Source organism: Oncorhynchus keta, chromosome 17 (assembly GCF_023373465.1).
Source record: "Oncorhynchus keta strain PuntledgeMale-10-30-2019 chromosome 17, Oket_V2, whole genome shotgun sequence".
NCBI classification, from domain to species: Eukaryota; Metazoa; Chordata; class Actinopteri; order Salmoniformes; family Salmonidae; genus Oncorhynchus; species Oncorhynchus keta.
Window position 1 is genome coordinate 54,409,639 of NC_068437.1, and position 12,500 is coordinate 54,422,138.

General features: G+C 45.6%; 1 protein-coding gene across 4 annotated transcripts in view; it reads right to left on the reverse strand.

The window, feature by feature from the left end:
* The window catches only part of pik3c2g (phosphatidylinositol-4-phosphate 3-kinase catalytic subunit type 2 gamma), an 81,870-nt gene extending 74,044 nt beyond the window's left edge, over nucleotides 1-7,826 (reverse strand). For 2 of the 4 annotated variants that reach the window (XR_008067021.1, XM_052466568.1), the window contains exons 1-7: nucleotides 7,597-7,826; nucleotides 5,809-6,059; nucleotides 5,199-5,373; nucleotides 4,334-4,416; nucleotides 3,927-4,084; nucleotides 2,909-3,026; nucleotides 1-14 (exon numbers count right to left, since the gene is read on the reverse strand). The exon at nucleotides 1-14 is cut by the window's left edge and continues 98 nt beyond it. Coding sequence is in view for 3 of the 4 variants with exons in the window: in XM_052466568.1 (XP_052322528.1) it covers nucleotides 1-14; nucleotides 2,909-3,026; nucleotides 3,927-4,084; nucleotides 4,334-4,416; nucleotides 5,199-5,373; nucleotides 5,809-6,059; nucleotides 7,597-7,686 (889 nt within the window). In the remaining variant the exon portion in view is untranslated. Of the gene's footprint in view, nucleotides 15-1,271; nucleotides 1,373-2,908; nucleotides 3,027-3,926; nucleotides 4,085-4,333; nucleotides 4,417-5,198; nucleotides 5,374-5,808; nucleotides 6,060-7,596 lie in introns of those variants that run through there. The other 2 variants (XM_052466570.1, XM_052466569.1) reach the window with 2 other exon arrangements.
* Nucleotides 7,827-12,500: the final 4,674 nt, after the last annotated feature.

The following is a 12,500-nucleotide window of genomic DNA, read 5'->3' on the forward strand; positions in this document are numbered from 1 at the left end:
CCAGCATCTCCTCACTGAGGAATACAACAAGGTAAAGAACAGGAAACGTACAGGAAGACACAGTAACAGCAGACATGAAGAATATTACACAGTAACAGCAGACAGGAAGAATATTACACAGTAACAGCAGACAGGAAGACTATCACACAGTAACAGCAGACATGAAGACTATCACACAGTAACAGCAGACATGAAGAATATCACACAGGAAGTAACAGCAGACAGCAAGACTATCACACAGTAACAGCAGACAGGAAGACTATCACACAGTAACAGCAGACAGGAAGACTATCACACAGTAACAGCAGACAGGAAGACTATCACACAGTAACAGCAGACAGGAAGACTATCACACAGTAACAGCAGACAAGAAGACTATCACACAGTAACAGCAGACAGGAAGACTATCACACAGTAACAGCAGACAGGAAGACTATCACACAGTAACATCAGACAGGAAGACTATCACACAGTAACAGCAGACAGGAAGACTATCACACAGTAACAGCAGACAGGAAGACTATCACACAGTAACAGCAGACAGGAAGACTATGACACAGTAACAGCAGACAGGAAGAATATCACACAGTAACAGCAGACAGGAAGACTATCACACAGTAACAGCAGACATGAAGACTATCACACAGTAACAGCAGACAGGAAGAATATCACACAGTAACAGCAGACATGAAGTCACGCTTCAGCCTTGGAAAAATATTTGTTTTTTCACTATTCTGCCCTTGAGTTGCGTTCCCATGCAAAACTAGACAGATAGCTAACAACTAAGTCTTCAATAAAACTCCCAAGGCGTGACTTTTCTTGAATGAATATATTGAAACGTTTATGTTGTGAAACTGCAAAATACAGAAAAGAATATACTTTAGTGTTCAATTCACACCGACATACTGTAGCTGTACATTAAACATTTGAAGTTGCATAAATACAAAGCACGCGCTAAGGTACCATGCATCTGGCATGATGCCAAACCATATAGCTAATTGTTAACCATATGGTGATTGCTCCTTTCATTACTCTAATAATGTATAACCATCTATGTAGAATAACAAAGCATATTACACTAAAACAGTAACAAAACTACAGTATTGTATATTTTACCATTCGTTTGCATGACGCATGAGCAAAGTAATACAGCTAACGACATACACAAAAGGCATTGCAATTTGTGAGTAAATGCAACCAACATTGATATGTAAGAAACTCTATCAATAACAAGATTATCATCATTAGCTAAATGCTTGAATCAAACTTACAAACAAATATTTTTCCAAGGCTGAAGCGTGACAAGAAATAACTACATTGGAAGACCTGCACTGTAGCGTTGTTTGTAGCTGCTTCTATGCTGCAAAACAAATTCTGAACTTCCCGTTTGCGTTGACTTTCTAAGTACCAGAAAGCGCCACTAGGGGGCAAATAACACCATTGAACACAATGAAGCAGACATGAAGAATATCACACAGGAAGTAACAGCAGACAGGAAGAATATCACACAGGAAGTAACAGCAGACATGAAGAATATCACACAGTAACAGCAGACAGGAAGAATATCACACAGTAACAGCAGACATGAAGACTATCACACAGTAACAGCAGACATGAAGACTATCACACAGTAACAGCAGACAGGAAGAATATCACACAGTAACAGCAGACAGGAAGACTATCACACAGTAACAGCAGACAGGAAGACTATCACACAGTAACAGCAGACATGAAGACTATCACACAGTAACAGCAGACAGGAAGAATATCACACAGTAACAGCAGACATGAAGACTATCACACAGTAACAGCAGACATGAAGAATATCACACAGGAAGTAACAGCAGACAGGAAGAATATCACACAGGAAGTAACAGCAGACAGGAAGAATATCACACAGGAAGTAACAGCAGACATGAAGAATATCACACAGTAACAGCAGACAGGAAGAATATCACACAGTAACAGCAGACAGGAAGACTATCACACAGTAACAGCAGACAGGAAGACTATCACACAGTAACAGCAGACAGGAAGACTATCACACAGTAACAGCAGACATGAAGACTATCACACAGTAACAGCAGACAGGAAGAATATCACACAGTAACAGCAGACAGGAAGAATATCACACAGGAAGTAACAGCAGACAGGAAGAATATCACACAGGAAGTAACAGCAGACATGAAGAATATCACACAGTAACAGCAGACAGGAAGACTATCACACAGTAACAGCAGACAGGAAGAATATTACACAGTAACAGCAGACAGGAAGAATATCACACAGGAAGTAACAGCAAACAGGAAGAATATCAGCTGAAGCGTTATTGTGCAGGGAGAGATACCAAACAAAGAGGGCTTGTCCTCTCACTTGGAAATAGGTCAAGGCCAGGAGGGTAGAGTTGCCTGAGGGCTAGAGAGGGTAAAGGCTGGTTTATAAATTACAATATCGAGACAATTAGAACGCTACAAATGCCGCTGGTTATACTCCGGTGGAACGTCTATAGACGGGACAGATCTGTCTCCGTTGTCATGGTTACCTGACTGACAAAAAAACGTATACGATTCTCCAGCAGAATGCACTGTTTTTATTTTTTTTTGTTCACGATGTCACGGCGACAACAGAATGTTCACGATGTCACGGCGACAACAGAATGTTCACGATGTCACGGCGACAACAGAATGTTCACGATGTCACGGCGACAACAGAATGTTCACGATGTCACGGCGACAACAGAATGTTCACGATGTCACGGCGACAACAGAATGTTCACGATGTCACGGCGGCAACAGTCTACAGACGTGTCGATAGACCAGCTGTATAACCAGCCGTGAAGGGGAATGACGCCGGGAGGCTAAGGAATGGTGATTGGGTTGGAGTTCGGTTTGCGGAGCGGTATACTTACTTCCTGAGGTACTCTTCAGAATCACACAACTTCAGGAGGTAGTATCCACTGTCTCTTGGGTTAGTCTGTTCCAGAAGCAGCAAGATCTCATCTATCAGGGTCTGGACTGTCTTGTTCACTGGAGGAGAAAGAACAAGGTGGTCAAGGTCAACAAGGTGGTCAAGGTCAACAAGGTGGTCAAGGCCAACAAGGTGGTCAAGGCCAACAAGGTGGTCAAGGTCAACAAGGGGTCAAGGCCAACAAGGTGGTCAAGGTCAACAAGGTGGTCAGGGTCAACAAGGGGTCAAGGCCAACAAGGTGGTCAAGGCCAACAAGGTGGTCAAGGTCAACAAGGTGGTCAAGGTCAACAAGGTGGTCAAGGTCAACAAGGGGTCAAGGTCAACAAGGTGGTCAAGGCCAACAAGGTGGTCAAGGTCAACAAGGTGGTCAAGGTCAACAAGGGGTCAAGGCCAACAAGGTGGTCAAGGTCAACAAGGGGTCAAGGTCAACAAGGTGGTCAAGGTCAACAAGGTGGTCAAGGTCAACAAGGTGGTCAAGGCCAACAAGGTGGTCAAGGTCAACAACAACTCTAGTCACAGTCCCCAAAAAATGTATGTATGTATGTATGTATGTATGTATGTATGTATGTATGTATGTATGTATGTATGTATGTATGTATGTCAAATTAAAATCAAATCAAATGTATTTATAAAGCCCTTTTTACATCAGCTGATATCTCAAAGTGCTGTACAGAAACCCAGCCAGAAACACCAAACGGCAAGCAATGCAGGTGTAGAAGCATATTCAAACCTATCTCCCTTTTTCTAAAGACACTTTAACGTAACACACGATGAAAAATACAGCAATACGTCTGGGATAAACCATTACATCTCACATATCCTTTTAGACAATTTTGATTGCCGATACACTTAAACGTGAACAGCAATTAAGTTGCCATAATTACGCGGCAATATAATTGTAGCTTAGCTACCACACGTTACAGCGGTATACATATGTGTTAGCTGTGTGTCTTACTTACACATGGTGGGAATGGGTAATTGGTGAAGGACCCAGGGAGTTGACACATTGACGGTGATCTCAGCCTCCTGCAGTAAGGAAGGGTGGATAGGTGACACACGCCCCCACACCACCCCTGAGTTAGACACCTGGTCAGTGTGGGGGTACCTAGACAACAGTCTGACGGAGAGAGACGGAGAGAGACGGAGAGAGACCTTTAAGGAACGTTTTCTTCTTTTATTTTTATGAAAGTGCAACGGCTATGGTAGCATTTCTGCGTTTCACAAAAGGAGAAACTTTGAAAGAGTGGCAAACGCAAAGACGTTTTCCATGGTTCGCGTCTCATCTTGAATGTTACAAAAAAAAAGAAAACGACTCAGTTCATTGGATTGATATTCAAACATCTGAACGGGATGTGCTGTTTCTTACTTGGACGTCAACATGCAGAGAGAAGCCAGTTGTTTGGTGCTTCCTTGTGGAGTGTCTATCAGTTTGATGCTCCAGGTATCCAGCTAAAAATATACAATACTGTATATTCAACTCAGTAGAAGCTTTTATTCAAAGCATTTATCCAAAGCGACTTACAGTATACAGTGAGGGCATACATTTTTAGTATTGTGACCCCCAACAGGAATCGAACCCACGACAAAAAAATAAAAAATTTAAACCGCATTTAACTCAAAATAACACTTACTGTTAAAGGTCCAAAGTAGTCATAAAATGTGATTTTCCCCGTGTTTTATATTTATTTCTAAATTATTGAGTTTGGAATAATTCTGTGAAATTGTGAATTGTGCTTTTTTAGTGTAGGAGCTGTGTGAAAAGAATGCCTGAAATTTCAGCCTGTTTGGATGGATGGAGTTTTAATCGACCAATAAGAGAGATAGTTCCAAACCTTTCTGCCAATAACAGATCGTTTTCAATGTTCCCCTTCCTACTCAGACCACTCCCAGACAGTCCTAGCAAAATTCTTGCTTGAGAAATTGCTCTTTTTTGGCTAAGAAACTTTTTTGGTTTCCTTTTTTAAAATAAAATAAAAAAATTGTTTTAATTGAAAATAATCACAGTAAAGGTACTTAATTGTTACCCAGAAATGATTTGATATTGAGATATTTTCATTTTAAATGGCTGCATTGGGCCTTTAACATCTTTCCTCCATCTCAACATAGATATCTTTGTTTCCAGTGAACTAAATCCCCAATCGCCCAGAACGCAAGTTTTTTTTTTACATTTAACTTTTATTTAAAGACCCTCTTGAGGTTAGAAAACCTAGGGCCAACACAGTGATACTCACATGACTATATGTGGCTGTATTAAAGCGGTTCAGTCTGATAGCGGGTACAGTCAGATCACAGGAGAACCTCTTCTGAGCATTAGTCAGCAGAGCAGCCCTGGAGGTTCTCCTCCGAGGGGGTACTGGAGGAGGCAGGAGGGCTGCTCCTCTCAGGAGGACCTCTGTCTCCTGCGTCCTGAATATGTTCAAGAAAAATAAAAAAAAAGTGTTTTATGATTTATTTCATGAAGTTTATTTGACAGGGATTATATACAGTACAAAACAAATATAAATCAGAAAAGTTGATGAATGTTACCAGATACAGTTAACACAGCTAATTTTCATATAATAATTAGATGCTTACATTTGTCCTTTTTTCACACATGTACGAATTGGAAATGTGTGTTTTATTTGCATATCCCACTGAGAATGATGTCAGAGCCAGGGATCAGTGATTATAGAGCAATTATGGTTAAGTGGTTTGCTCAAGGGCACATCTACAGATTTTTCACCTAAGGGGCTCTGGGATTTCAACAAGTGGCCTTTCGGTTACTGGCCCAACGCCCCTAACCACTAGGGCAACCTGCTGGCCTTGTCCATGGCAGGAGGATATTAAAACCATTCAACATACCTGGGTCTCAGGTAGGAATCTGGGCTGGGGACCCCTCCACCCACCCCCGGGGTGGTAGGGTCATCGGAGCTCTCATTACCTCCGCCCTGGGACCAGAGAGGGGAGTGGGGTTGGGGACTGGGCAGGGACAGAGCCGAGAGGGAGTTGTACAGATCCCATTCCTCCTCCTCTAGAAAGACAGGGTCCAGACCAGCCAAGTCTTCCTGGTATCGTTCCATGAGGCACGCTGGGAAAAAGTTGTCTTCTTGTCTCTGTGAGTCATAATCCATAATCAGAAGGATTCATTGGGTACTAAAGTAAAGACATGCAACTCCTTCCTGTCTGTCTGTCTGTCTGTCAGACTTCACAACTCAATGACCAATCAGTGTACTCAGTTCAGGCCATGGCATGTGGAACTCTGGGATGTTGTGGTAAAAAAATAAAACAATAGGTGGGTAAACCCTAAATACAAAACTAATCCAAATCAGATACCACAGCTCAGTGGACTCTGTGGCATGTTGAAGTCATGGTGTCATCAAAGAGGGGAAATACTGACAATCCAAATATGTAGTATGACATTTGCCAAATAGCTGAACAAAACAACAAAGATGGCAATCAGAGTGCAGTACAACTGCAGTACAATGAAATATAACTGCAGTACAATGAAATATAACTTCAGTACAATGAAGTATAACTGCAGTACAATGAAGTATAACTGCAGTACAATGAAGTATAAATGCAGTACAATGAAGTATAACTGCAGTACAATGAAATATAACTTCAGTACAATGAAGTATAACTTCAGTACAATGAAGTATAACTGCAGTACAATGAATTATAAATGCAGTACAATGAAGTATAACTGCAGTACAATTAAATATAACTTCAGTACAATGAAGTATAACTGCAGTACAATGAAGTATAAATGCAGTACAATGAAGTATAAATGCAGTACAATGAAGTATAACTGCAGTACAATGAAGTATAACTGCAGTACAATGAAGTATAAATTCAGTGCGCTGCATCAAAAATAACACTATTTTGTTTTATTTACTACAGTAATTTTGCAGTGTTTTACTGCAGTACAGTGCGGTTATTCTGAGTCCAAAATACCACAGGCAGTTACTGCACTTTACTGCAGTTTCAAAACTGCAATATTTTTAACTGCAATATTTTTTTTGTAAAGACTACAGAGCTAGTAGTATAACATGTCGTGACACACTTGCTGTACTGTGTTTCAGTTGTCTTCACAATTGTTTGACACAGATACACTCTACACCTAAGTATTTCCCCCCTAACCCTAACCCTAACCCGTTTTTTTTTTGTCTGTAGCCTACTTCTGCAGCAGAAACGGACAATATTACTAAACCATAATTTCAGTTAGTCTAATAATTGACAGACTTTTCAAAAAAGTTAACAGGACATTTTACCAGAGCCCATTTCAGACTGCTGTTCTTTGAGACTGCTGTTCTTTGAGACTGTAGGCTAGAATAAAGTTCAAAACCATTATTTTGAAGACACCACTATTTACATGTTTTAACTGACCACAGAGAGGGACATTTGGATCAGCCTGATCTATATTTAACAATAACACAATCATACGTTTGTTATACTTTTACAGTCAAGATAAAAGCAGGCACAGATCGTATTTCTGACCGCCAAAAATAATATTTCAGGAAAATAATATTTATGCCTCAAGTTTAGTGCCTCAAATAGTAAAAAAAAAAAAAACTCCTTAAAAAACGTTAAAAACTGTTTAAGAAACATAATTGTGTGAAATGTATATCGTTATTTATGTGAGAGTCTTACCGTCAGACCTCCGACATTGTCACAGCACAGTCGACTACCTGTCAGGGCGAAGGTATGAAGGTATGCGCCGTAGACGACGGTGTCAATCATCAAGTCAAAAGATAGAAGCGTTTCTGGATCGGTTCCCCGGATGTGCTAATTCTAATCATAGCTCCCCGCCGATAATAAACAAAGTGCTCGAATGCGCGCTCTCCTCGACAAAAAGAGCTCGTCTTCACGGTCGCGCGTAATGGACGTCAAATGTGATATTTACAGTCGAGTCACTTTTGGTTCATGAGGAAAGCTTATCTCTCTCTTTGGGGTGCAACCAGGCCCTCTAGTGGAATGAAATAAACATAACAATAGTGAACAAATGTGGACAAATCTGCCTAAATTGGTGGTAGACGTAGAGAAGACTACTTACTACAGCTGCCCATTATGTAGGCTATTTGCATGAATACTTTAACAGAAAACATATTTGTGAGTACGGACATATTCAATCAATCCCTATACCAGTCTGCTGTTCCCACATGCTTCAAGAGGGCCACCATTGTTCCTGTTCCCAAGAAAGCTAAGGTAACTGAGCTAAACGACTACCGCCCCGTAGCACTCACTTCCGTCATCATGAAGTGCTTTGAGAGACTAGTCAAGGACCATATCACCTCCACCCTACCTGACACCCTAGACCCACTCCAATTTGCTTACCGCCCAAATCGGTCCACAGACGATGCAATCTCAACCACACTGCACACTGCCCTAACCCACCTGGACAAGAGGAATACCTATGTGAGAATGCTGTTCATCGACTACAGCTCGGCATTCAACACCATAGTACCCTCCAAGCTCGTCATCAAGCTCGAGACCCTGGGTCTCGACACCGCCCTGTGCAACTGGGTACTGGACTTCCTGACGGGCCGCCCCCAGGTGGTGAGGGTAGGCAACAACATCTCCTCCCCGCTGATCCTCAACACGGGGGCCCCACAAGGGTGCGTTCTGAGCCCTCTCCTGTACTCCCTGTTCACCCACGACTGCGTGGCCACGCACGCCTCCAACTCAATCATCAAGTTTGCGGACGACACAGCAGTGGTAGGCTTGATTACCAACAACGACGAGACGGCCTACAGGGAGGAGGTGAGGGCCCTCGGAGTGTGGTGTCAGGAAAATAACCTCACACTCAACGTCAACAAAACTAAGGAGATGATTGTGGACTTCAGGAAACAGCAGAGGGAACACCCCCCTATCCACATCGATGGAACAGTAGTGGAGAGGGTAGCAAGTTTTAAGTTCCTCGGCATACACATCACAGACAAACTGAATTGGTCCACTCACACTGACAGCGTCGTGAAGAAGGCAGCGCCTCTTCAACCTCAGGAGGCTGAAGAAATTTGGCTTGTCACCAAAATCACTCACAAACTTCTACAGATGCACAATTGAGAGCATCCTGGCGGGCTGTATCACCGCCTGGTACGGCAACTGCTCCGCCCTCAACCGTAAGGCTCTCCAGAGGGTAGTGAGGTCTGCACAACGCATCACCGGGGGCAAACTACCTGCCCTCCAGGACACCTACACCACCCGATGTTACAGGAAGGCCATAAAGATCATCAAGGACCAACCACCCGAACCACTGCCTGTTCACCCCGCTATCATCCAGAAGGCCAGGTCAGTACAGGTGCATCAAAGCTGGGACCGAGAGACTGAAAAACAGCTTCTATCTCAAGGCCATCAGACTGTTAAACAGCCACCACTAACATTGAGTGGCTGCTGCCAACACACTGTCATTGACACTGACCCAACTCCAGCCACTTTAATAATGGGAATTGATGGGAAATGATGTAAATATATCACTAGCCACTTTAAACAATGCTACCTTATATAATGTTACTTAACCTACATTATTCATCTCATATGCATACGTATATACTGTACTCTACATCATCGACTGCATCCTTATGTAATACATGTATCACTAGCCACTTTAACTATGCCACTTTGTTTACTTTGTCTACATACTCATCTCATATGTATATACTGTACTCGATACCATCTACTGTATGCTGCTCTGTACCATCACTCATTCATATATCCTTATGTACATATTCCTTATCCCCTTACACTGTGTATAAGACAGTAGTTTTGGAATTGTTAGTTAGATTACTTGTTGGTTATCATTGCATTGTCGGAACTAGAAGCACAAGCATTTCGCTACACTCGCATTAACATCTGCTAACCATGTGTATGTGACAAATAAATAAAACTTGATTTGATTTGATTTGATTTTGAGTCTTTCTGTTAAAGTATAGCTTCCCCAGAATAGCTTACTCTATTCAATATTCATTTTTATTTTACTAGGCAAGTCAGTTAAGAGCAAAATCTTATTTTCAATGACGGCCTAGGAACAGTGGGTTAACTGCCTTGATCAGGGGCAGAACGACAGATTTTTACCTTGTCAGTTCGGCAATTCAATCTTGCAATCTTCCAGTTACTAGTCCAACACTCCAACACCAACTTGCCGCCCCTCCGCTCTAACCACTAGGCTACCTGTCGCCCCTCCACTCTAACCACTAGGCTACCTGCCGCCCCTCCACTCTAACCACTAGGCTACCTGCCACCTCTACACTCTAACCACTAGGCTACCTGCCGCCCCTCCACTCTAACCACTAGGCTACCTGCCGCCCCTCCACTCTAACCACTAGGCTACCTGCCACCCCTCCACTCTAACCACTAGGCTACCTGCCGCCCCTCCACTCTAACCACTAGACTACCTGCCGCCCCTCCACTCTAACCACTAGGCTACCTGCCGCCCCTCCCCTCTAACCACTAGGCTACCTGCCACCCCTCCACTCTAACCACTAGGCTACCTGCCGCCCCTCCACTCTAACCACTAGGCTATCTGCCGCCCCTCCACTCTTACCACTAGGCTACCCTGCCGCCCCTCCACTCTAACCACTAGGCTACCTGCCACCCCTCCACTCTAACCACTAGGCTACCTGCCGCCCTCCACTCTCCCTCTAACCACTAGGCTACCCTGCCCCCTTCCACTCTAACCACTAGGCTACCTGCCGCCCCTCCACTCTAACCACTAGGCTACCAGCCGCCCCTCCATTCTAACCACTAGGCTACCTGCCACCCCTCCACTCTAACCACTAGGCTACCTGCCGCCCCTCCACTCTAACCACTAGACTACCTGCCGCCCCTCCACTCTAACCACTAGACTACCTGCCGCCCCTCCACTCTAACCACTAGGCTACCTGCCGCCCCTCCACTCTTACCACTAGGCTACCCTGCCGACCCTCCACTCTAACCACTAGGCTACCTGCCACCCCTCCACTCTAACCACTAGACTACCTGCCGCCCCTCCACTCTAACCACTAGGCTACCTGCCGCCCCTCCACTCTAACCACTAGACTACCTGCCGCCCCTCCACTCTAACCACTAGACTACCTGCCGCCCCTCCACTCTAACCACTAGACTACCTGCCGCCCCTCCACTCTAACCACTAGGCTACCTGCCGCCCCTCCACTCTAACCACTAGACTACCTGCCGCCCCTCCACTCTAACCACTAGACTACCTGCCGCCCTCCACTCTAACCACTAGGCTACCTGCCGCCCTCCACTCTACCACTAGGCTACCAGCCGCCCCTCCATTCTAACCACTAGGCTACCTGCCACCCCTCCACTCTAACCACTAGGCTAACTGCCGCCCCTCCACTCTAACCACTAGGCTACCTGCCGCCCCTCCACTCTTACCACTAGGCTACCTGCCACCCCTCCACTCTAACCACTAGGCTACCTGCCGCCCCTCCACTCTTACCACTAGGCTACCAGCCGCCCCTCCATTCTAACCACTAGGCTACCTGCCACCCCTCCACTCTAACCACTAGGCTACCTGCCGCCCCTCCACTCTTACCACTAGGCTACCCTGCCGACCCTCCACTCTAACCACTAGGCTACCTGCCGCCCTCCACTCTAACCACTAGACTACCTGCCGCCCCTCCACTCTAACCACTAGGCTACCTGCCGCCCCTCCACTCTAACCACTAGACTACCTGCCGCCCCTCCACTCTAACCACTAGACTACCTGCCGCCCCTCCACTCTAACCACTAGACTACCTGCCGCCCTCCACTCTAACCACTAGGCTACCTGCCGCCCTCCACTCTAACCACTAGACTACCTGCCGCCCCTCCACTCTAACCACTAGACTACCTGCCGCCCCTCCACTCTAACCACTAGGCTACCTGCCGCCCCTCCACTCTTACCACTAGGCTACCAGCCGCCCCTCCATTCTAACCACTAGGCTACCTGCCACCCCTCCACTCTAACCACTAGGCTAACTGCCGCCCTCCACTCTAACCACTAGACTACCTGCCGCCCCTCCACTCTAACCACTAGACTACCTGCCGCCCCTCCACTCTAACCACTAGGCTACCTGCCGCCCTCCACTCTTACCACTAGGCTACCCTGCCGACCCTCCACTCTAACCACTAGGCTACCTGCCGCCCCTCCACTCTAACCACTAGACTACCTGCCGCCCCTCCACTCTAACCACTAGGCTACCTGCCGCCCCTCCACTCTAACCACTAGACTACCTGCCGCCCCTCCACTCTAACCACTATGCTACCTGCCGCCCCTCCACTCTAACCACTAGACTACCTGCCGCCCCTCCACTCTAACCACTAGACTACCTGCCGCCCTCCACTCTAACCACTAGACTACCTGCCGCCCTCCACTCTAACCACTAGGCTACCTGCCGCCCCTCCACTCTAACCACTAGACTACCTGCCGCCCTCCACTCTAACCACTAGACTACCTGCCGCCCCTCCACTCTAACCACTAGGCTACCTGCCGCCCTCCACTCTAACCACTAGACTACCTGCCGCCCCTCCACTCTAACCACTAGGCTACCTGCCGCCCCTCCACTCTTACC